Source organism: Dipodomys ordii, unplaced genomic scaffold (genome assembly GCF_000151885.1).
Source record: "Dipodomys ordii isolate 6190 unplaced genomic scaffold, Dord_2.0 Scaffold109, whole genome shotgun sequence".
NCBI classification, from domain to species: Eukaryota; Metazoa; Chordata; class Mammalia; order Rodentia; family Heteromyidae; genus Dipodomys; species Dipodomys ordii.
The window spans coordinates 259,317-285,868 of NW_012267325.1; the positions used below are offsets into that span (position 1 = coordinate 259,317).

Sequence of the window (26,552 nt, forward strand, 5' to 3'; positions counted from 1 at the left end):
CCTGACAGTCAGCCACTACGAAGTCTAGTGACATGATGCAGCTGACACACAATAGGTTTGCATTGCATTCTGTTTGCTAGGTACCTGGTATGGCATGTGGGTGAGTTCATGCTCCCCACATGCAGACACATTTTTCCGAGCACTGTGTGGTCTTTGGGGCATGGCTGACTCTTCCTCATCAATCATTAGTTTTGTTGAAGATGTAGCAAGTATTGTTAGAGTATAAACAGGAGTGAGATGTTCACAGCTGTGTATGGGAGCTCCTTGGGAAATGGAGATGATCTTTGAATCATTTATTAGGCAGTTCTGTATGTTTACTTTTGTCCTTTTTGGAGAAGAGAAGAAAGAAATATATAGTATCTATACATATTATTTGCAGGTTCAAGAGACTACTTCAGATCAAAGTCTACTTGGAAACCCTTAACTGATGTTTCCTTTGTATTTTTTTTTTCCTTTCTCCTTTCTAGGACTCCATCTGCAGATGTTCTGAATACTTCTGGGTGTAGAAATTGATTATTCAGCCAGGATACCTAACTCAAGGTATTAAGTCTTGTCAAAAAGCTTTTATGATTGAGCATTGTGCTGCAAATTTTACTTTGGCAATGGCTTGAAACAGAAAGAGTTGGACCCAGAATAATGGGGGAAGGTGATTTTGTGAAGCAGTCAAGTACTTAAAATCTCCCCAGTGCTATGAGGGTTCTCTCTGCCACTGGGTAGATCATTTTGGATTTATTCCCGGTAGCCCTTTTTCTGCAACTGTGTTTGAAGTTTGAGTTACATTTTTTTCTCTTGACAGCCCCAACTTTTAAAACTCAAGTGATTGAGGCATTTGTGTCCATTTTGAGACATGAAGTATTCTTGCTGTGTGCTGGTGTTGGCTGTCCTGGGCACAGAAATGCTGGGGATCCTGTGTTCGACTGTTCGGTCCCCAAGATTCAGAGGAAGAATACAACAGGAGAGAAAAAACATCAGACCCAACATTATTCTTGTGCTCACTGATGACCAAGACGTGGAGCTGGGTAAGACATTCGAGTTTTCTTTTATCTTTTCTTTTCTTTTTTTGCCAGTCCTGGGACTTGAACTCAGGGCCTGGGCTCTGTCCCTGGGCCTCTCTGTGCCCAAGGCTAGTGTTCTACCACTTGAATCACAATACCAGTTCCAGCCTTTTCTGTTTATGTGGTTCTGAGATATTGAACCCAGGGCTTCATGAATGCTAGGCAAACACTCTACCACTAAGCTACATTCTCAGCCCGACACTTGAGTTTTCATGTATCCATCACTTTTGTTCAAAGGCTTTCCAGAACCTAAGCTTGATCAGGGATATTCAAGTGGGCCTTTGTGACATTTGACTTCTATTGCGTTCACCAACTATCCGGTTCATTCAGTATACTTGTATTGCTTAACAGGCATTTGGTTTGTTTTCATATGGACTTTTCTGGGAGTAAGATTTTGAAACAGTGTGGGAATAAGCTCAGGAGAGGAGATTGAAGGACAAGAGGGTCTAAGAGGCCAAGAAGTTGAACTTGAATCTTGGAAACTCTTGGCTAAGAAACTGATAAAATATTTTTTTGGGGAAAAATTGTTTCAAAAAAGACACAAGTGGTTTTTTTCTTTCTTGCTATTGTTTCTAACATATTTATAAGGTGATTGTTTTGTTGCTTTATATGTCCCTCCCCCAGGGTATAGCCCCTGTTTTCACTGTATTTGATGTTGGTATAATTTGGGGAGGAGAAGGGGTAAAACAGCAAATTGTTTAAGTAAAGATTCAGATTGACGCATTACAACAATGAGATGTACAACATCCTATGTTGAAAAACGAAACTTTACAACTTTGTGTGTGTGTGGGGGGGGTTCTGTAGTCACGGAGATGGAAGGGCAGGGATGGTAGGGGAAAAACAAAGGAGGAGGCAACAATGCTTGATAAGAAATGTACTCATTACCTTGCTCATGTAATTGTAACCCTCTGTAAGGTATTTTCACAATAAAAAAAACTTATTAAAAAGTTAGAGAACTTGCTATTCAGTGTGTGAATATACTTTTTTTTTTCCTGGCCAGTACTGGGGCTTGAACTCAGGGCCTGGGTGCTGAGCTTTAGCTTTTTTGCTCAAGGTTAGTTTTCTACCACTAAAGCCGTAGCTCTACCCCCACCTTCTTGCTAGTTGATTGGAGACAAGAGTCTCATAGACTTTCCTGCCCAGGCTAGCTTAAAACAACAATCCTCAGATCTCAGCCTCTTGAGTAGCTAAAATCATAGGCACCAGCCACAAGCATCTGGCTATGTGAGAAACTTTTGATAACTCTTTGTAGAGTGAATCACTGCTTTATAGCTTGTTGCAGTAATTGTTGAGTGACTAAAAATTATAGTGTTCTTTTTTTTTTCCTTGTCGGTTGTGGGGCTTGAACTCAGAGCCTGGGAGTTGTCCTTGAGCCTCCTTGTACTCAAGGCTAGCCCTCTATCACTTGAACTACAGTGCCACTTCTGGTTTTGTAGTCAATGGGGACTTTTCTGCCCAGACTAGCTTAGAACTGAGATCCTCAGATCTCAGCCTCCTGAGTAGCTAGGATCATAGGCGTGAGCTGCCAGTGACAGGCTAGTGCACTTCTTATCCTCATAAGTAATCCCACTTTCACCCTAAGGATGTGCTTTTGGAGTTCTCTTATCTGGGTTAATTCTAGAACACTCAGGATGTTCCAGTGGTTCCAACTTTTCTTCTGATTGGTTTCTCGTTTCTCACCTCATGTATGGCATAGCCCTAGAGTTTTAGCCATGGCCAATGAACAGGGATAAGAAGCTGGTCCCACACAATGCCACCCTCATCCCTCATCTCCATCTTGGACCTGTAGTCTCACTCATGGGCATCGCTCAGCTGTGGGGATGATAGGAGGGACACACAGGCCCTTCACACCTGGGCCCTGCAGAGCTTCCCAGCTCCGATTCCTCTGTGTTGCATCTGTCTGCATGGAAGGGGACTTTAATTTTCAGTTTTAAACCACACACTATGGAACCCCAAACAAAAAACTCCTGGGGTTCAGCTGGAAGCAAATGTGCTAAAAACCAGCATGGCTCATCATTGTTGAAGTCAATTGCAAAGTTGGCTCTCACTTCACTTAAAAAGAAAAACAAAATCTGTGTGGATTTTCAGATGCCATGCCAAAATAAAAGATACATATGACTTTAGAATATATGTACCTGGTGGTTTGTATGTCTTAACTCACAGAGCAAGGACACATGAAGTACTCATGCTTGATTCTCTCCCACTCTTCCCTTTTGCTATAAGCTAAGAACAGGAACTTCTCATAGCTCCAGTTTTCTGCTCAGTAGCTGATACAATCACCTCTTGGTCCCTCCTGTTCCTTCTTCACTCTGTTGGTAACCCCTCCCATGAACCAGTCTGTCAACAAACATTCGTAGTGCTCTTCCAACAATCTGCAAATGCATAGCAGCTCTATAGGCTCTGGGAGAACCGAGCTGCTGAAGTATAAGATGAAATCCTTATTTCACTGGCAAGATGACTGAATCACTGTGAACCATGAGCCAAGAGTTCAAAGAAGCCATTTCTCAACACCAAAATGATGCTTCTCGCAATGACTATTGCTTAATACCCATCCTTTAAAATAACATACTTTTAATGTTTCATGAGACTGGCTAGTTTGTTTTTAAAATGTGTAACCATCATACCCATTTCTAAGTACACCATATGTTAATGTCGAATATGTTTGCATCATTTTGTAACCCATCTCCAGAGAGTTTACATCAGACAAAACTAAAATTCAGCTACTCAAGAGGCTGAGAATTGAAGGATTTCAGTTCAAGGCCAGCCCAGGGAGAAAAAGTTTACTAGACTTTTATCTCCAAAAATAACCAACAATGAACATGATTGTGCTGGTGGCTTTACTGTATCCTCATTTGTAACCTTTTGGATAAATGCCCAGAAGTGGAATTGCTGGGTCGTAGGGAGTTTAATCAATGGTTAGTTTTGTGAGAAACCTTCATACTGCTTTCCAGAGTGGTTGAATGAGTTGACATTGTCACCAGCAGTCAGGCCCAGGGAGACAAAGGTTGCATGCTTTCTCTCAATGTGGAAGTTAGAATTAGTTTATAAATATATAAATGCTTTGGGAGGTACGCAAATGTACACAGGCTTATGAACTGAAATATGGTCGATTCAGGGGAGATCTCAAGGTAATTCTTTAGAAAGGCTAAATCAAAGGTCAACAAAATAAACACCAGGAAACAGGCCCTTGAAAGGGACAGAGTGTCCAAAGGGAGTAACAGATAAAGAGAGGAAAAGGGGAAAATGCAGTAAAAAAAATTCAATACAAAATTATGAGAAGTGCGGGGAGGGAGGGGTTTGGGAGGTATGAGAATGTTGAAAAGGATGACATTGACCAAGACACATTATATTCATAAAATGCTTTGTTGGATGGCAACTCCCTTGTACAACTACTTAAAGATGATAAATAAATAAATAACCAGTAAACATAAAAGGACTTGGAGGTGTGGCTCAAATGATAGAGTATTAGCCTAGCAAATGAGAAGAATTCCAACCCTAGTATAACTCTCCCCAAAACCTTAAAACTCGACATCCATTAAACAATATTACTCTCTTTGCCCCACCCTCACCCCATCCCCCCAGAGCACCATTCTATGCTGTATCTCTGAAGCTTGCTATTCTAGGTACATATAATATTTGTCTTCTTGTTTCTTCCTTATTTCATACAGCCTAATGTACTCAAAGTATACCTAGATGTCATGTGTCAGAATTTCCTTCCTTTTTAAGACTGATTAATATTCCATCTCATTTATACAACAGGTACCGCATTTTGTTTACCCCTTCACTTTTGTCTCCTGTGAATAATACTGCTCTGAATATGAGCATACAAACATCTCAGGTTCTTGCTTTCCATTCTTTTGCATAAGCAAGTTCTATCTAGAAGTGGTATTACTGAATCATAAGATGAGTGATTGTTGTTTTGTTTTTGAAGGACCCCATTACGGTTCTCCAAAGCAGTAGTACCATTTTACATCTCTAGCTATGCAAAAGTGTCAAAAATTTTCCACATCCTCATCAACACTTTTTTGATTTTTTTATTCGGTGTGTGTGTTGTGTGTGCTTATATGTGTTATAGTAGTAACTGTCCTTCAATGTTTGATATGGTATCTCATTGTGATTGTCATATGGTTGGGTTCAGTTTTCCATTTACATGTAATTTAGCTTGCCAAGTATTTTAACAAACCTTTACTTATGTTCCATTTTTTGTATCTATGGGTTACAGGCAATTTTTTCTAATGTGTCTCTGAAGAGCTAAAACAGACTTAGAAAAAAATTATCATTTTAGAACAATTATCAAAAGGGTAACAGAATGCTTTTCCTATTTGGAAAAAAAATGAACTAATTCTGCCTCTTTATCTGGAAAGACAAAGATTGAGCAGGCTGTGGGTTATAAAGTTTCTGAAGTAGAGCCAGGAAGGGAAGAAATGGTCAGTGGGAATAAGGACTACTCCCTCGGCTTGGAGAACAAGTAACTAATTTTGTGCTCTGGGAAAGAAGGGAGACACATAAGGAACCCATCGATCAAAGTGCTAGAACCCTGCATGTGGGTAACATTTTGTTGTTTTCCAGAGAACATCCGTTCCCAGCAATGGACAGTGTCATCCCACCCAAGTTGAGTGGATGGGACAGTGATCACTGTCCCAGGGGGAAGTCATCTGTGGCCAGGTGAAATGACTTAATCTGTGCTCATCTTATTTTTGAAATGGCTTTTTCCAGAATACACAAAGTTCCTCAGGTTGTGCCTTGATACATAATTAGTTCATAAGCTTTTAGTCTAAAGCACTGGACAAAAGATTTACAAGAAAATGTTTTTTAATCTGCAAAAGCACACATGGTAATGATCGTCCTAAAGTTCAGGATAAGGGCTACTTTTGGGTCAGGAATGGTAGCCAAGAACACCGACCAACTCCACAGTTCATTTTAATATGTAGATGTATGGGTGAATGGATGAATGGATGTCTGTTTGAACATACGTATGTACGTACATACATACATATGTCTGTATTGTATGCATATATTTAAAGAACCACCATCGCATCTTACTTGATTAAGCTAGGAGATGTGTTATTCATCCTGCTATTCCTTATGCGGAAAATACATTTCTACATTAAAAGTATGAAAATTTGAGATGAAAACTACATTCAGCAAGATAGAGATTAGGTGCTAAATTAAATGAGCATCTTTCCCAAATGGTCCCTCTGGAAGCAAAACGTGTGCCTTGGCCCATTGATCTCACCCAGCATGGAATTTCTGATATTCTTAGATGTCGGGTTGTTGCTCACATTACAGCAACCCTGATCTGATGTTTCTCTTAAGTTGTAAGTGCATTGAAGCCATAAGCACATGGAGGTACTTTGCTTCTTTAAAGCAGAGGTCAAAAAAACAAGGTCTTCAGACTGAAGTTCTCCCACAGATGTGTGTTGTTTGACTTGCACAATTCTTTTCTTTCTTTTTTCTTTTTTTTTAATGAAGCCAAGAGTTTAAAAAAATCAGGTGGTTTCATGTTCAATTAAGAATCCAGATTCTGAGCTTTTTTGAAAATTCAAAAGAATGAGAGCTTGCCTTCCTGTGATTGAGCCACCAGCTTGAGGTCTCAAGGGGTATTTCCACTGTCCTGACCCTACACCAGCTGGTCCCCACCCCAGTCTTTTGCTTCCCCTTCAGTATCTATACCAAAGAGCAGTTGCCACTTAGCAAAATACCCAGAGTACTTGCTGCTTTGCTCACAGCAGAGAAAGTTCTGTAGGCCACACCTTCCTGGACTATAGGAACTTGAAAGCACTGATGCCTTGAGAGTTTTCTGAGCTGGTTATCTCCACTTCACAGACTTTCATGCCTGGGCTGGCTTCAGGTCTCAGCCTCCTGAGTAGCTAGGATTACAGGCATGAGTGACTGGTACTGCATTAAAGCCACTGTTTCATGTTCCATATTTCACTGCAGAAATGATTGTTATCAAGAGAAGACTACAGTGCTATTGTTCACCTAAATATTTAGCATGACACTCACATTGTCATACAACTATGATATTGACAAATTATCATGGCAATTAATGAGAGCAGTGCTGGATCATTGTCATTATTATTCATCAAGTCATCAACTGCTACAGTCCTCAGGAGGGTGTCTATGTAAATTTCACCTCTCAGATTTTGCATAAATGATGATAATAGTGGTACTATTTATTACTGAGTTTCTTGCTTTGTTAGTTGAAACAAGTAACAGTAGAAGACATAATGGAAATGTTGATTTTATAATCATGTAAGATATTGAATAATCAAATGCTAAGAGATTTGACTCAGAAATGGCAAAATTAATCTCAAAGCTTTGCATGTCAGTGGAGTAACTTAGGCTTTATATGGATTTGGTCATCCAGATTGGCAGGACATTTTTTTCCCTCCCAATCTCTTTACACAGATGATCTGGGAATGAAGCCCTTGCAGTATGTGCAATGATTTGAATGCCTCGCCACGGTTTCTTCCCCATCCCCAGCCTGTGACATACTCTCTGCAAGCAATTACTGAAGCCTTGCTTACTAACTGTGCAGTGCCAAAATGGCAGATCTTGCAGGCTTCCTGCTGGGCGCTGCTTTTCTTTACCCAGTCATCAGTGACCTTCGGAGTGTCCTGCTCCACATCTAATTACTGTCACAACCTCCTTCACCTTTCAGGAGCAGTGACGAATGTACCCCTTCCCACCTGGAACTCTGGCACTGAGACAGCATTTCTTGGCAGTCCTGGGGCTCAGCTGTGGCCTGGACCTTTCCTGTCACCAAATGGCTCAGTCAGCAGTACCCCCGTGCCAGCTACGCAGTCCTAACCTCAGTGGCCTCAGAGCCTCTCTGCAGCTGTTCCCACCTAAGATGAATTAAAACCCTAATGAAGTTGGAGTTTTGTTTGGAGACCCAGAGGTGAAATGACATGTGTGTGCACAAGTACACATGCACACACATGCACAACCAGTACTGAGGTTTGACCCCAGGGCCCAGATTCTGTCCCTTAGCCTTTTCATTCAAAGCTGGCACTCTACCACTTGAACCACAGCTCCACTTCTAACGAGAAGGGAAAGGTAGAAAGAAATGTAATATGGTTGAGGTCAGCCCAGAAAGAAATGGTGGCTGTTCCTTGTTATTGGCAGGACCTCATGGGTTCCAAATGTGGCTGTTCAAGAGAATGGCAGAGTATTTGCATATAATACATGCACAGCCTGCATCTACTTCAAATCTCTCTGGATTACTTAAGCCCAATACAATATCATGGTATGTGTAGTTGTCGTGCTGTATTACTTAGGGAATAAGGACAAGGACAAGGTCCAGGTCAACTATTTTCCATCTGTAGTTGGTTGAAACGCTGATATGTTAGTGCCACACCACTCCTCGCTGACAGTGACTTCCTTAAGCATCCTCCCATTTGTTCCTCAACAACCATTGGTTCCCTGTGAACCAATCAAGAAGCTGTTACCACCTTATTTTTTTTCTTTTACATACAGGAAACAAGCCAAAAGATGTTAAATGACTTGCTAAAGCTAATCCCCATAAATACCCCTAAATTCAAATTCAAGGCTCTTTCTCTCCTGTATTACCCTCCTAGAAATCTTGGTGTGAATATTTGGCCTCATCTACATAGCATTCTTGCAAAATAATCATTCTAAAAGTGAAGAACCAGAAATAGCTGTATTTTAGATACCAAAGGCATAAAACCTGGAGAATTAAAGAATTAAACCTTAAAACAAAACGGAGCCTTCCTCCTGGAAGATAGAAAATTGTTCCTCCCACTGCTCTCCACAACTGTGAGTGCCAAAGCAATATAGAGATTGGATTTGCACAAGTAATGATAATGGTGCTGATACTGATCACTTATATGTATCTATAATGGGGGATTTTGTTTGTTTTGACAATATTAGGATTTGAACTCAGGGCCTTATTCTTGCTAGGAAAGTTCTTACCTTTGAGCCACACCTTCAGCCTTGATTTTTGCCTTAATTCTTGCCTGGGTGCCTATTAGGCTTCTGTTGAAAATAGGTCTCAGAGGAGTCACCAGTTCCCAACTTGCCTATGTTTTTGAAATACAATGTCTAGTTACATCGCATAGGCTGCCCTAGAACTTGCAATCCTCCTGTCTGAGCCTCCCCAGTGCTGGGATTGCAGCTGAGCATCACCACAGCAGGTTATGAGTTATACTGAAGAATTGTTTTGGTAAAACTTGCAGATGAAAATCTATAACATATCACAGCAAGAGTAGGTGCAAGACAAGGCAATTTGATTGGCAGGCATCAATCAACACGTAGCTGTAAAAAGGATAGAGGTGCTTGGAGTTTTTCTTTCTAGAGCACACAAGCGCAGCTGGGAGAAAAGCTTCAGTTTCCTGCACTTCATCATCTGTGCACTCAGTATCCACTGGGATAAGAGGCAGTGATGACCACCAAGGTGGTAGATGGCTGCTAAAGGCCCATAAATCTGAAGCCTCGCCTCCCTCCTCTGTGCCTGAGCTGTATAGGGATCTGCATAGCCCTGGAGAGGGGAGGAATTAGTGTCTGTCGGCCTCCCTTATGAGGCCAGATGAAACTAGATGAAAATGCAGGAAGTGAGATCCATCCTGACTGTCATCTGTGTTTTGAAGTCTTGAACACATCAATGTCTTACTGAGTACATAGCTTGGATGGTGTTTCAGAGTGTAGTCACTGGGGAAGACTACATTTGCATCTGGGCTCTGCTTCTGAGGCCTTGTGTGGCTGTGGATGTATGGTTTAACCCTGTGCACTTCATTTCATCATACAGAACACAGGAAACCTTCAGTAATAGCCCCTGCCACAAAGGGTGATTGTCAGGGTTATGCATGTGAACCTGGCTGAGATGGAGTCCTGTCTGGTGTTTATCTTATATTCTAGGAAGTGGTTTAAGCCACCCAGATCAATCAAAATGAGCCTCTCACCAAAGTCTCATCCAGCTCCATAATTCCCTAATTCTGTGTCCAATCCCCAAGCCACTTCAGCATACCAGGGAGCAGGCCTCTAGAAATAAAAATTCTCAGGCTGTCTCCCATATACTAAACCAGTATCTAGACTGGGACCTAGGACTCTGCAATCCGTGTTCTTCAAATGATTCTTATTTTTACCATTTTGCTTTTTATGTGGGTACTGGGGGTTGAACTCAGTTCCTGGGTGCCATCCTTTAGCTTTTTCTGCTCAAAGCTAGAACTCTACTACTGGAGTCACCTCTCTACTTCTGGCTTTTTGGTGGTTAATTGGAGATAACAGTTTCACAGACCTTGCTGGTTTTTGCTGTCTTTGAACCAGGATCCTCAGACCTCAGCCTCCTAAGTAGCTAAGATTACAGGCATAAACGACTTATGCCTAGATGTTTTTGTTTGTTTGTTTGTTGTGTGTGTGTGTGTGTGTGTGTGTGTATGTTTTCTGTTGTACTAGGGCTTGAACTCAGGGCCGGATGGTATCATTGAGATTTTTTTCACTCAAGGCTGATGCTCTACCACTTAAGCCACAGCTTCACTTCTTGTTTTTAGCTGGTTAGTTGGAGATAAGAATCTCACACATTTCCTTGCTTGAGCTGGCTTCAAACCATAATCCTAAGATTTCAGCCTCCTGAGTAGCTAGGATTACAGGAATTAGCCTCCAGCACCTGGTGTCAAGTGATTTTTTTAGAGTTGGACAAGCAATGTTTGAGAAGCTTCTCATTTCTGAGAAGTTCAGCCAGTATCTGGCTGAAAGACATTGTCTTTGTTCCACCCCAGTGGAGCAGCTGCATTGTTAATGGCACCTTCAGGAATCATCAGGACTCTGCATCCTTCCCATCGACAAGGGTCTGGTTGGAAATAGGGAATTTAATGGAGAGACTGTGTAGGATCTCCCTATGGTCAGCTCAGGTCATTAAGAAAAGGGTGATGCTGAGAAGAGAGGAGAGCCTTGCCTGGCTATGCTAGGCATTGTGAATCTGGGCTAAGTTTTAGCCCCAGTTTTGATATTCTTTTGACTCTTGGTCAGATTTCTACTTCTGTCCCACATTTGCAGTCCAAATGATTGTGTAAACTGGAAGTTGTATGATTCAGGACCTGGGTCAATCACCTCCAGCTGCATTCCTGTTTTTATTTGAACTCAGTGAAGGCTCATAAAGGAAACTTGTTCTTTGAAGTAGACTGTTAGACAAGGAAAACCATCCGCTGTGTGGTGCTTGCTGTTTTCTTGAAATTCAGGATGCTACAGTGAGTGAACACTGGAGATCTCTAAGGAGGGGAAGAGAAGGAAGCGAATGGGTGTCTTCAGCTACATTTCGCACTCCTTTTCTGTTCATTTCCCACTCTCTTTTTCATAGTTTATCACCAGAATGTTTCCCTTAGCTGATCAATCAGCACATAAATATCATCCAATATGTCTTTGGTTGTCTACAGGCACATTTTCTCTTCAATTCTCTACCACCAGCAAAACTATGACATTTCCAGCTTTCTTCCTCTCAAAATCTTTGAGGTCACTGATGGCCCACTGGTGTCTTAGGACATCAGTGGGATCTGCTTTGAGTCTCTCTGTGTCAGGAGAGCTACCTGGTCCAAGTTCTTGTCGCCCCAGTGGTGGAGAGCTGCAGCCACCATCACCCTATGCAGATGGCAGACAAGCCATACATCCTCCTAAATTCACATACTGTCCTTTCCAAAACAACACCTCTCAAAACCATTTCCCTTATCATATTCTTCATGCCTTTAGCAAAGACCCTCTTTTGCATTGCGTGCGTGTGTGTTGTACATGTCTATGTGCTGGTACTGGGACTTAAACGCAGGCCCTGGATGTTGTCCCTTAGCTTTTTAACTCAAGGCTGGTGCTCTACCACTTGAGCCTCAGATTTACTTCAAGCCCTGCTGGTTCACTGGAGATAAGAGTGTCACAGACTTTTCTGCCCAGGCTAGCTTTGAATGGGGATTCTCAGATCTCAGCTTTCTGAGTAGTAATAGGACAAGAGGTGTGAGCCACAGATACATGTGTGTGTGTGTGTGTGTGTGTGTGTGTGTGTGTGTGTGTGTGTGTGTGTTTGTGTTTGGCTTGTTTGTTTTCCAAGATGACATTTTGCTATGTAGCCTACTGGCCTGAAATTCCTAATCATCATACCTCAATCTGCTGGGATTACAGATATGTACCATTGCACCTGGCTCTCTGTCTTGTTTCTTCGCTCAAACCAAATTATCTCTGTCTTACATTCAAGTTATTTGCTAACACTGCTTTAACATTTCATGGAGGAAATTAATTTTCCTTTTTGTGCCAGGACATAAGTGTGCCATTCATGTGGCTCTACTTGGTTCTTGCCACTTCCAGAATGCCACCCATGTCATCATCCCCCTGTGTTCCCAGCAGTGGTCCCCACCCACCCAACATTTTTTTCTTCCATTTCTTTCATTTGTCCTCATGTCTTATTTTGGAACTCTTAGCATCATTATTCCAGTCACCTATTTCCTTCTATGAACCATTACCACAATTCACATTCTTATATGCTGCTTTGCAGATATGCTTAAACAATTTCTGCATGTAGCTTTCAGCTACAGAGAGCTTACTACTGAAGGCCAGAGGCAGAAGGTTTTTTGATTATTGTGCTCTGAGAACACTTGGGGAAGGGGCAATGGCTCCCCTGGATGCTGAGGTTGGTAGAATGTTCAGCATGAAGTGGGCACTTCACTACAGGTTATTTACTGACTACAAAAGATTTTTTTCATCCCCGGGAAAACAACCAGAAGAGAAAGAGCTGTTAGGAGCCTTCTTCGCCAAGTTGTATCTTAAGGAGCTTATGACATCCTATTAGAAATCTCTCACATGTACTCTCACATGCATCATGTACATGGAACAAAAGCTAACATATGAGGAAATGAGGGTAAGTGTGGAATTTTAGACTGTTGAGCATTTCTCTTCTGCTCTGAATGCTTGCCTGGATTGCATTATGAGTTCCTTCTTTGCTGGAAAGCACAGACTTTCTCCCTTTCATTGGAAGGAGTGAGACCTGCTGGAAATCTGAGGCTCTGGGATTCAAATGCAATGGGCTTGGCTGAGGCACTCTGCAGTGCATTTCTTGACAAGTTCTGAAAAGACTATTGAATTCTGGCCCGTGCTTTTCTGCAGTGTTTGGAAGTGCTTCAGCTGCAGTGTTTGGCTGAGTATAATCATCAAAATAGGCTTTTTTCCCCCTCCTCCTTTCTTAGCAATCTTACATTACTAGTTCATCCTGAAAGTAAAAAGGAATATGTTTTACAACCATGGAAATACTTCTGAGTATAACAGGATCATAGTTGCTTCATAAGTAAATGAGCTAGCTTGCAGGCCAGGCACTGATGGCTGTAATCCTAGCTACTCAGAAGGCTGAGATCTAAGTTCAAAGCCAGTCTGGGTAGGAAAGTCTGTGAGACTCTTATCTCCAATGAACCACCCAAAAGCCAGAAAGGGAGCTGTGGTTCAAGTGGCAAAGTATTAGCCTTGTGGAAAAAAATAAAAACAATAACAAAATAAAAGCTCAGTGTCAAACAAACAACATGTAAACTAAGCAAACTATGAGTTGGTGGTCTTTACTTGACAGAAAGATTGGCAGAGGTTTGGTTAGCTGGCTAAATAATACCAAGTTCTATGGAAGAACGTTTTGTTTGAAATTAAGTACAGATATTTTGAAGAAACTTTTACCTAATATCTTCTTCTGTTTTCTTTCATATGATCACAATGTTACATTTAGTAATCTCTGTTTCTCACTAGTGTTTTCATATGTGGTGAGTGTGTGCTTTGATATTCTGTGTTACAAGCTGTAGTCTTGAAGAGTCTGCTGAGTCTGCTTCCTATCTAAAATTGTACCTGTAATGGTCAGGGTAGCTTATATTTTTCCCACCCTTGGTGATTAAGGAGAAGAGAAACTGAAATGTGTGTATAATTCCACACAACGTTTGAGACGGTAAGTCCTCAAATGTTTTGTTTTGATCTAGAAATGAGAACTGACCAATTTATAGGCTACTTCAACTCCTGGGAGGGAAGTCATGTGTCAGATGAGCAGGTAAGGAGTGACAGATGTGGTATCAGTGAGCCACTGTGAGGTACATATTGCTAAACCATGCTGAAATTGTGCCTTTCAGGGTCCCTGCAAGTCATGAACAAAACGAGGAAGATTATGGAACATGGGGGCACCACCTTTACCAATGCCTTTGTGACCACACCCATGTGCTGCCCGTCCAGGTCATCCATGCTCACCGGAAAGTATGTGCATAACCACAACGTCTACACCAACAATGAGAACTGCTCTTCACCCTCATGGCAGGCAATACACGAACCTCGGACCTTTGCCGTCTATCTTAACAACACTGGCTACAGAACAGGTAAAGGATATCACTGCACCCCCGACTTAGGCAAGAAAAAAAATGCACTGTAATGTATGGGAACTTCCAATAAGACCCTGAATGAAAACAGTCTAGCTTCTCTACCACTTGAGCCACAACTCCATTTCTAACTTTTTGCTGATTACTTGGAGATATGAGTCTCATGGACTTTCCTGCACAGGCTGGCTTTGAGCCATGGTCTTCAGCTCTCAGACTCTTGTGTAGTTAGGAATGCAGGTATGAGCCACCCGTGGCTGGCGTGAATGAGGTTTTGTCCCATTACCTCTTTATCTAAACTCCTCCCATCTCAAGGAATCATGTTACAGCTTGAAAATGTTTTTTTTAGATGTGGATAAACTTCTGCTGATTGTTTCTATGAGAGATTATGAAGTATTTCCAAGCTGCTAAGAACCTATGCCAAGGTCTGGTACATAGTAGAAGAGCAAAACTACTTACTGAGTAATGACATCAATGATGTGGACCTTATTGTTTCAGTTATTTATTAATACATAATCAAGAAGATTTGAAACATTAAGTCATAGTCATTTAAAAAAATTATTGGTAAAGGTGATGTACAGAGGGGTTACAGTTATATAAGCCAGGTAATGAGTACATTCCTTTTGAACAGTGTCACCTACTCCCTCATTCTCTCCCAGTTTTTCCACTACCATTTCCCCCATCTGAGTTGTTTAGTTCATTTCCAACATAGTGTCTAGTGACTATCACTGCCGAATTGGCTCCCCCTTTGCCCCACCATTTCTGTGCTACCCCCCATCTCCCCAAAACAGATAGATTTACATACAAGACAAAGGGCACAGAAATCAAATACAGCAATAAGAGAGAATAAACAACAAAAGAAAATGGGAGCGGAAAGAACCACAAACAGTATATTACAAAACCAGACCCCAAAGAAACATAGTCTGCATGGCTTTCCTCATTTCTAATAATCAGAATGTGCCTATAAATCTACAAGTAAACCCAATGGATAGTAAAAGACAAACAATTACTCTTGGACAGGATTAATACACAGCACTCTAAACATTCATACAGTGAGACCAGAGGAGGATATTCTTAGAAGAGGCCCACAAGAGCTCAATAACTATGCACATATGACCATATAGAATGATGTATATCAAAATGAACTCCAAGACACAGAAACAAGAGGTCATGGTCATTTTTAGATCTCTACCCTTTGAAAGACAAAAATCTCTATTGCTGTATTTCCCATCATTTTACCTACCTAGGGCAAAATGAGGCAACTAGTTTTGAAAATTGAGGACCTCTTTCCAGAGGGCTTGTGAGCTTCATGCCAACTGAGAAAGGAGCCAGGTTCCTGTAGGAAGTGGTACCCCCCACCCCTCATTCTCCCTGTGTTGCATCCTGTCCTCAAGGCTTCTGAGATCCTTCTTGGAAGGAAGTAGGAATGTGGGGGGAGGAGCTGCAGAGCAAAAATTAGGTTTAGATTTCCCACCCCCTCAGGAACCAGCTAGATTTATTCATAAGAATTAAAGACAACCTCATAAAAGCTTGTTGGACCAGCTGTCAGTGGCTTACTCCTGTAATTATAGCTACTCAGGAAGCTGGGATCTGAGGATTATGGGTCAAGGCCAGCCAGGGCAGGAAAGTCTGTGAAACTCTTATCTCCAGTTAACCAGCAAAAAACTGGAAGGAGGGCTGTAACTCAAGTGATAGAACACTAGCCTTGAACAAAAAAGAGACAGGGCTTAGCCCTCAAGTTCAAGCCCCAATATTGTGCATGCACATGTGCACGCACACATACACACAGGCATAAATGCACACAAAGCTTGTTGTGAAATAACTTTCAGACCTATAAATTTCTCTTAAGAAAAAAATCTCTGCTATCAATTCCCCTAAATCTTTCTAAAAATCAAATGGAAGGAAGGTGATATGCAGCTCAGGGTAGAGCATTTGACTGGCTGGGTACTAGTATTGCATGCCTATCCTCCCAGCTACACAGGATGCTGAGGTCTGAAGATCTCAGTTCAGAGCCAGCCCAGGCAAGAAAAGCTATGAGAGCCTTATGTCCAGTTAGCCACCAAAAAACTAGAAGTGGCACTGTGGCTCGGGTGGTAGAGTGGTAACCTTGAGCAAAAGAAGCTCAGGTACAGCACCCAGGCCCTGAGTTCAAGACCCCAGGACTGGGAAATATACTCACTACCTTACTCATGTAACAGTAACCCCTCTGTACAGTATCTTTACAATAAAAAATATATATTAAAAAGAGAAAGAAAGAAAGAAAAGAAAAGACAAAGAAATTTACCTTTCCACTGGATTCAGGAATACATGCTCATTTGCTTTTTGACAGAACCTCCTCCCACCCCACCCATGGCCACTTAATGCTTGTTATTTATGGATGAAAATATTGATTGTGCAAATGCTAGCATTGTCACTCACAGGCATCTTGCAGAAGCAGTCCCTCTGCTGTCTCAAGGGTGTTTGCCTCTGCAAAGCACAATGAGGTTCTACGGAGGTTAGGGAGAATACCTTACCTATAGTGTGTTTTCTCCCATTAGTGACAAATTTATAGCATCTTTCATCCAAGGACTCTAAAGCAGTTTTCAGAACCATCAACCTCCCTGTAGGGTTCATAGTTGGCAAATGTACTCAGCCGTGTTTTATAACTGAAATGGGGACGCGAAACACTGCATAACCAGCTCAGAAGCAGAAGCAGGAATGGTCCCTTAATGCCTGGTTTCTGAGTTTAACCACCAAATTGGGGTTTGCTCGTGGGAAACGTCGTGTGAAACCAGTGCCTTCCGAATCCCAGGCCCCCTGTAATTTAATCCTGGCAGCAGACTCCAAGCTTGAAGGGATGGAAACCCAGTAGCCCAAATTTACTGATGATGTTTCAGTAATAGAGACCACAGAATGAGACAGAATCCTACCAGGTCATAGCAAAGCCAGCTGGTTTGTTCAGGGCTGACTAGGGAAAGATGAGAAGAGAATTGGCTATTGCAGCTTATCTACTTTATATCAGCCATGTTAGCTAAGCTAATCATCTCACCTCATTCTTACAAAATGCTTGGAACAAAGAATTCACCCACATGACCATTAAACAAATAGAGACTCACAAGGGTTAATTGTAGTGAGCCACAAGTCCCTCAGTGCTGGAGTTAAGCTAGCACATAGGACCCTTGGGTCTTTTCTCTTCCCCTGATCTTATTTATGGAAATATTATTTGATCCTGCCTTGCTCCAAATGCCTGATGCCCATAAAATACAATAAGAACAGAACCATAAGGACCCTGACAAAGAAACAAGCAAAGGATGATAGCTAAAGTCAAGGCAAAGTTGGGGATACAGACTACATGCTATGATGTTATAGGGAAAGATTGTGAGCATGTGTGTGTGGCGGGGGGGGGGTTGTATACGTGTGTGTGGCATGTGGACCTGCCACAGCAAGGACTTGAACCCAAGATGCCCTCCCTCATCTTATGCCCTCCCTCATCTTATGCCCTCCCTCATCTTATGCCCTCCCTCATCTTGTTTACTTGATTTTAGCTGTTGCTATACAGGAGCCACACCTCCAGTTTGACATTTTGCTACTTTAAGAAGGAATCCTTACAGTCCTTTCTGTCTGAGCTGACTTCAAACCAAGATCCTCCAGATCTTAGCCTCCTCAGTAGCTAGGATGACAGGCATGAGCCACTGATACCTTGAATGACTGCCTATTTGGAGTTAAGCTTCCAACGGCTGAAGCAAAAATGGAAATACTATCACTTGCAAAGTTCGGTGGCTCACTATAGTAAATTACAATAAGTCACATAATTACCCTATGATGATTAGAAAGGTTTGACTAAAACTCAGTGATACTTAAAGTGTCTTTGTTTTTCTTTTCTTTTTTTTTCCTTTTTGAGACAGGGTCCTGCTAGGTACCCAAGCTGGCTTCAAACTCTTAATTCCCTGAATTTAGTCTCTCCAGTTCTGAGATCACAGGCATATTTGACATGACTGACAATCATGTGGAGAAAAAAAATTACACCCACAAGATTAAAGTGACCCACAAGTTTAAAGTGATGCTCTCATGGAAAGAGCAGGCATCAGGACCTTGCTCTTCAGGGCTCTGCCTGGTGTGCCACCCTAACGCAGGATACACCTAGGATGAGCCTGTGTGTGCCAAAAAGGTTGGCAGTGAAGCTATTGAATACCTGTGTAGCCAGAAAGCTTCAAGCTCTAGCTGGGTCCTTTAGCAGGGTGTTCTCTCAAGGAGAGAGAATTGGTTTACTCCTGGGAACCAAGTGTGATTGTAAAACGAGACTTCTCCTAAGTCTTAAAACACTTAGGTAATAATGGAGTTTGTAGTGAGCCATTCTTTAACATAAAAGGAACTCTTCAAGAAAAGCAAGGACTTTTCCTAATAGTTGGGAGCAAGTAAAGGATAATAGGCACTCAAGATAGTAAATTTGGAAGCTGGGGAGAGGGAGAAAGGAAAGGAGAGAAGGAAGAGAGGAAAGAAAGAAATTTGTATTTACTTATTAATAAATCAGAAAGTTTACAAATTAGAAAACCTAAAATATCAGTAATAGAGAACATTACCATCTGAATTTACCTCTGATGAGGAAATATTGAAATATCTCAGATTTAGGAATTAATTCTTAGATGTCTTTATGATAATAATTATTGATCTAACTATGGATAGTGGCCTATTTGATAATACACAAACAAGCACATGAAAATGACAAGGATGTAAGAAAATAATGAGAATTGGCTAGTACATATTAAAAATATATATTTGTGGGACACTAAACTAGTAGAAAACAAATGTCCAAAGACTTTATTGCTTTCTAAATAATGAATATATTAATTTGGAATACACAGTTATAAACCTTAGAAAAATAATGACAGAAACCAAAATACGTATGATATATAAATATCTATCTAGAGCAAAGCACCAAGCAGCCATAAGTTTTATGACAACTCAGAGAAGATAAATTACCCAGGAGGTTTATTTTGGGAGGCGTCCAAAATACATGGATCTAAACACGTTGAATTGATCCTCTATTATATTTACCATTGTATGACATGATTTTTCCCCCAGAATTTAGGCATATTTTTGGCCTGGTTTAGCCTAAATTTTTTTAACTTTAACTCATGGAAAATATGAGTTCAAGAAGGAAAAAACCGGTAACATGCCTATTACACTTTGTCCTGACAAGTAGAGGGAAACAGCATGGATTATCTATCATAAAAAATGAATGCTCTCCCTGAAATCTGCTAACAATGAAGGTGAAAGCATTAATAGGAAACTTACCATGAATTGTTAGGTAACAACAATTCCCATCAGTTGAGAGGCAGTATCGAAGGCCAGACACAGCCCTGAAGTAAAAGAGCAGGTGCTGTAGTCATAGCCTAGATTACCAATAATATGTCTTAAAGATCAGGAGGAGTATGGGAAGGGATGGGAAGGGGAAACAACGAGGAGGCAAAAATGCTTGGTAAGAAATGTTCTCGTTTTATTGCCCATGTAATTGTAACTCCTCTGTACGGTATTCTCACAATAATAATAATAATAAAAAAAAGGTCAAGCAAGGCCACTTTCTCAACTCTAAAAGGCAGAAATTGGCCTCAAATGCCTCTCTTAAGTTTTCTCTCCTATCCAAAATTATATTGCAACCTTATTAGCCTCACTATAAGTATTATGCTAATTCATTAAAATTACATTATTCAAATTATGATGCATAGTACATAAAATCATATATGAATCATATATACATAGTACATAAAATCAGATAATACCATAAATGGAAGAGGAAAAAGACCTGCACTTGAAGTAAGGTTGGTTGACAGACAGGGTCTATATTCCCCAAGCAGGCCCTAAACTTCTGGGCTTAAGCAAACCTCTTCCAGAGCTTCTCTACTAGCTGGGATTACAGGCATATGACACTGAGCCTAACTTTGCTATATGTATATTGTTTTCAAAGAATCTAGTGCTTTTTTGTTCGTTTTGTTGTTAATGTTGTTATTTATGCTGGGACTTGAACTCAGGGCCTGGGCACTGTGTCTGAATTATTTTGCTCAAGACTAGTGCTCTACCACTTGAGCCACAGTTCACTTCCAGTTTTGTTTTGTTTGGTGGGGGGAAGAGGGAACAGGGGTATATAGTTTATTGGAGATAGGAGTCTCATGGACTTTCCTACTTGGGCTGGCTTGAAACCAGGATCCTCATATCTCAGCCTCTGAGTAGCTAGGATTATAGGCTTAAACCAGCAAAGAATTCTTTTGTATCAAATCAATTTAGATAAAATAATCTATTTTTTAATTGTGTGTGTGTGTGTGTGCGTGTACTGGGGCTTGAATTCAAAACTAAAGGGCTCTCCCTTAGCTTTTTTGTTCAAAGCTGGCATTTTACCACTTAAACCACACCTCTACCTCTGGCTTTTTGGTAGTTAATTGGAGCTAAGAGGCTCATGGACTTTCTTGCCCAGACTGGCTTCAAACTGCAATCTTCAAATCTCAGCCTAAGCTAAGATTATAGGCATGAGTCACCAGGACCCAACCTCCATGACTTGTTACATTAAAAAGTTTGTTATTTATAGCAAGTATATTTACTTATTCTCTAGTATGTAATTTTCCTAAACGTAGAATTCACTCAGGTAAGACAAGCAAATGTTCTCATTTTCCTGAATTATGATATTATAGATTTTTGACAGGTACATAAACATGCAACATCGCACATACATATGGAAGCACATGTTTGTAACTGAGAAGACACTAGAACATGCAGAGATATTTCCTGTCTTCACTGGATTTACAATCCAATTGGGAAAAACAAATCCATGTACATGACCTGACATAAGTCACAATTTTAACTTGGTTCCACATGATGAATATTTGTAATTATTACTGTGAAACCATGGTACTCCAAATCTATCAATTACATAGAGTAAAATTACAACTAATATATCATTCAACATATTCAAGTTTTGTCACATCAGATCTTTTTGTAGTTACCATGGCTGAGTTAAAAATAAATGCCGTGGCTGTAAGTAGTTAAGGGAAACTTTCCTAAGGATTACGTAATAGGCAAATCTAGGCAGAAGCAGCTTGGCCTCCAGCCAACAATAATTATAATCAGAGTTTTCTTATCTTTCGTCCTGTCACACAGGCTTCTTCGACAGAACCTGTGAAGGGAAATGTTTAATGATGTCCGAAAGGACAAAAAGATACAGAAGGTCATATTGCAATGCATTCTGATAACAGTCGCTGAATCTAATGGCCAATGCCAAAGGACAGAAAACCTTTGAACTATCCATAACCTAAGCATAGATATAATGGCAATATGGGCCAGAAAATGAAATTGGCCGTAGGGAAGAAAGAGATTTAATATATCTGGAGGAAAACAGAAATCCTGATAATCAAATGCAGAGTACTGCCAGGAAATGTAACATCCAAAGAGGCTAGGAGTGATTACAAATGAGTCTCAGTGTCGTGAGGCAACCCTGCGGAGCCACTGGCAGCTGACAGCACTGGGCGCTGTGTCAGGCCACAAGGGCTTGGCCCCTTGGACCAGTGTGATGGGCGAGGGCACATCTGGAGGCCTGAGCACATTTTTCACACTCCATTAACACAAAGACACCGAAAACCTGGAGGGAGTTCTGAAGGCCATAACAAGGACTATTAAGAGACTTGAAGGAGGTGCTTTATAAAGAGAGGATTAAGGCAAAGGTCAACACCCTTGGAGATGGGTAGAAACAGTACAAAATGACCCAAAAAGTAAAACAAAGAAGAAAGGGTAGGAATAACAGGGTATGGCTGCCCTAAGAGAAAAACCACTAAAAGTAGCAAGAAAAATTTTAAAAACTAATTCAGCAACAAAATGGAAAAAAATAATAAATATAGCCAGGCACTGGTGGCTCACACCTGTAGTCCTAGCAACTCAGGAAGCAGAGATTTGAGGACAGTTAGTCTGAAAGTCCATAAAACTATTATCTCCAGTTAGCCAGCAAAAAGCCAGAAGTGGAGCTGTGGCCCAAGCAACAGAGTACCAACCTTGAGTGAAAAAGCTAAGGCCCTGAGTACCCAGGGCCACCCAGGCTCTGAGTTCAGGTGTGTGCGTGTGTGCACACACACACACACACATGCACACACACACACACACACAGAAACAAAGAAACCAAATGGAGGAACAGTTTGTTTTCACAAAATATGTCCTATTGTGAATACATAATTCAGAAGTTGATAGAAAAATTTCCTTGCACTGTAGAATAGTAAACTATTTATAATGAGAAGACAGGATAAGAAGGATAAGGGTAATAGTTTGCTGACAACAATAATAATATTAATAATAAATAGCTGATAATAATAATAACCCTGGGAGGTGTCCTTTTGAAGTGCCCACCTATGGATCCTAACATGTGGTCCCCATCCAACCCCTCCACTGTTATTGTTCTCATCATTTGTGGCTTTACAAAGGAGACTGGAGTGGGAAGAAGTAGAAGAATTGGCCTGCAAGTAGATAGTTAGCAAATAGCAGAGCCAGGATTTGAACCAGGGCAGGTTGGCTATGTTTACATCCTAAAGCACTGGACTTTTTTGTTTTGTTTTGTTTTTTTTTTTTACTGCTTTGAAGACAGAAGGACCTAAATATAGGATAAACTTTTGAGGATGAGGAAGTGACCAAAGAAGAGAGCTGGATTCAAGGTTACCATATATACAGCTGTTGTAAACAGAACTTTTGGGTGGGATGGGATCTGGGTCTGCTGCTTGTCCATTCCAAGTCAGAAAAGAAAAATGATCCATTCTTCACTCTTGTGAAAAGGCCAAGTAGTTTCTATAAGGACAAGAATTCTTCTCGCACATAGTCAGACCAGAGAGAAATACAATTATCAGAGGCTAGGTCCTCCAACTCTTTTTCTTGCAGGGAACCCAGCAGCTTGGTTAAACAGAAGTCCTTACGCAGCAGTCATGTGGCTTGTTGACCTCTTGACTGGCTCATGCATTCATGGGTTCGACAAGAAAACATCTGTATTTGATGTTGGTATAATTTGTGGAGGGAAGGGAAAAAACAAATTGTTTAAATACGGATACAGGTGGACCCATTGTAACAATGAGATGTACAAGATGTTATGTAGAAAAATGAACTTTACAACTTTGGCATGGGGTGGGGGGGTTGGGGGTTGGGGGGCAGGGAGATGGGAAGGGATGGAAAGGGGAAACAAAGGAGGAGACAACAATGCTTGGTAAGAAATGTACTCATTATCTTGCTCATGTAATTGTAACCCCTCTGTACAGTATTTTCACAATAAAAAAAAAGAAAAAAGCCATCCTGTCAATAAAATAATTCAAATGGAGGTGTTCCATGCTTCTCAGACTGAAGCCCAGATTGTTTCCTAGGCAAATAAAACTAAAGAAACTGAAGTTCTATGAAAATATTTTAAAAACTAAATCTGCTTTTAAAACGTCATTCAAGTGAAAACACAGAAAGTTATATGTCTACAATTATAAGATTTTTGAAAGACATTGGGTCTGTGAGCCTTGGTGCAAGGAACAGACATGGCAGAGTCTTATGCTTCCTTGTACCGAGTACAGGGGTGGAGTGGGGTTTACAGAAACCATGCAAAGGCAATGTTTATCCTCAAAAAGCTCCATGCTTGTAATCTTAGCTGCTTAGGAGGCTGAGATCTGAGGATCATGGTTCGAAGCCAGCCAGGACAGGTCTAATGGACTCTCAGAAAAAGCTGAAAGCAGTGCTGTGGTTGAAGTGGTAGAGTACCAGCCTTGAGCAAAGAAAGCTCAGGGATAGTGCCCAGGTCCTGAGTTCAAGTCTCAGGACCAGCACACACACACACACACACACACACACACACACACATACACGTTCCCACTGTAAGAGATTGAGCTTTTACATGAACCTGACCTTGTTACAAGAGAGAATAGGAGGATGGCATTAGAGAACAAGAACCAGGGCTGAGGAAGCAAGGCAAACTCCTTCAGTTATGAGAAGCATGACCTCTGTGCTAGCATCCAGGGCAAATGGGGAGAGCAGTAGCAGCAAGGAAGGAGAGGTAGAGACCAGGAACCCACCAGCTGAAGAGCAGGAGGATGAGAAGAGACATAGGAGGTGGACTAAAAAAAGGAGTTTCTCAAATCCTTGGGTGAGCTATAGAATCAATCTTGATTTTTCAGGAAAGAAGGGGCACCTTAGATTATGATGAACATGCCTGTAGCTTGTTTGACTTTGCAGTCTGCATTAGTCTGCTTCTGCATTAGAAGCTTCTGAGCTGGTGGTGTTCAAGTCATCAGAAGAAGATGGAAAGAGGTGGAGCCTACAGGAGGTATCAGCTACTCAGCCAGAGGAACATGGGCGTGGGTGAAGCAGAGGAGGCCATGGGCTGAAGAAATTGGAGGGGTGGCTATTGTCACTCAGGGAATTAAAGAACATCTGACGAGTGAAGGGAAAATGGTTAAGTCCATTATGGATGACGGCTATAACGATGGAATAGTCAAATGGAGATGTTCTACAGGTCGTTGTATATCAAAGATGAAAACAAGCTAAAAGCTATATAGTAGGGATACAGATAAGATGTTCATTGAGTGATTTTAAGATTCAGAAACCTACCCATACCAATAAAGTGACCTGATTCTAGATCTGGTTTTCCTTATTTCTTTATTCATTTATGTATTTATTTTCATCTCAAGCCAGTCTTCTTTGAACTACCTTTTTGCCAGGTGTCTAAATGGTATCACCTATGAAACTTGCCTACTTACAGCTAAGTGTGGTAAGTCATACTTATAATCTCAGTACTGAGGAAGCTGGCAACAAAAAGTGATTTTGAGGCCAGCTTGGACTATATAGAAAGACTTTGTTTCAAAACTGGAAACTGGGGGTGGTGGCTAAAGTCTCTAATCCTATGAGGCAGAGATCTGGGATCATAGTTCTAGGCCAGCCCATGCATAAAAGTTGGAAAGACTCCATCTCAACTAATGGCTGGGCACAGTGGTTCACACCTGTTATCATAAGTACAGGGGAAAGACAGTGTCTGGGTGCAGTGACATATGACTGTCATCCTCCATAACAGGAGGTAGCATAAGTAAGAAGATCCCAGCTCAGACCTGGCAGGGTCTCAAAACCACCAAAGCATTAAGGATCTGGGTGTGGCTCGGCTAATAGAGCTCCTGCCTAGCAAGTGTGAGGCTATGAGTTCAATTCTCAGTATTGCCAAACTTAAAGCAATAACATCAACACCAATAATAAATTAATCATAATAAATAACACCTGCTTTATGAACCTGGGAAATGGCTTCAACAGAGAAAACATCTGACTCACTAAAGAACATGGCCTCTCCCTGCTTTATAAAAACTAGGATGTGTGTATGTATAGCTGTATATATAGGTGTATATGTATGTATACCCATGTCTCTCTCTATATATATATCTGTAAGCTAAAGTTTTCTTGCTAAATTGGTTGATCCAGTATTTATGTTTACCCAGAATGGTGTTTCTTGATGCCTTTTTCCTAGTGTCATTGAAAGAATTATAAGTAGCACCCTCTTCTTCTCTCAAATTGTTAGGATTAACACTACACATTTGCTGCCACCCTTCTGGTATTTTTAAGGGTTTGGCTTCTGTAGTATCTCAATCTGTTCCTAAATTTTTAATCTCACTTTTCTTTTCCCTCTTTCTTATGGTCATCTTACACGAGAACAAAGGCACCATTATCCCTCTCAGAAAAGCTTAACCAGACGTGTTACATGTGGCCCTCCTTGGGTATGATAGGCCAAATCTACCCAGGTGAGGCCTTTCCAGGGCCCCTTTCAGTGACCATCGGTGCTTTCATGGCCCAGAGGCCACTATTGCATCACCATTCTATGAGCAATGAACAATTTCGAGTCACTTTATCTTACCACAATTTGCATGGGCATAAACAGATTTTATCATGGTTCCATACTTTGAAAACTTTGTTCTCTCTGTATCTGAGAACCATGATGAATGTTACAGTAATATCTCTGTAATTCCCAACACTCAACTTGTCAGAGAACTTAATTTTGTCACAAAGACTGAACCTTCAGTTCTCCAGGAATTGGCCAATGGTAACTCACCCTAGCTCTTTCCCGGATTGTTACATCAACTTAACAAAAGACTATATTCTGGTTTTCTTCCAGAAGTACCAGAAGAAATAGATTCCCTAAGGTGCTATAATGATT

General features: G+C 41.0%; 1 protein-coding gene across 1 annotated transcript in view; it reads left to right on the plus strand.

Annotated features, from left to right (window-relative positions):
• Nucleotides 1-803: 803 nt before the first annotated feature.
• Sulf1 (sulfatase 1) overlaps nt 804-26,552 on the plus strand; it is an 83,333-nt gene continuing 57,584 nt past the window's right edge. The window contains exons 1-2 of the mRNA XM_013028463.1: nt 804-1,019; nt 14,150-14,389. Coding sequence (XP_012883917.1) covers nt 848-1,019; nt 14,150-14,389 — 412 coding nt within the window. The 5' untranslated portion in view covers nt 804-847. The remainder of the gene's footprint in view (nt 1,020-14,149; nt 14,390-26,552) is intronic.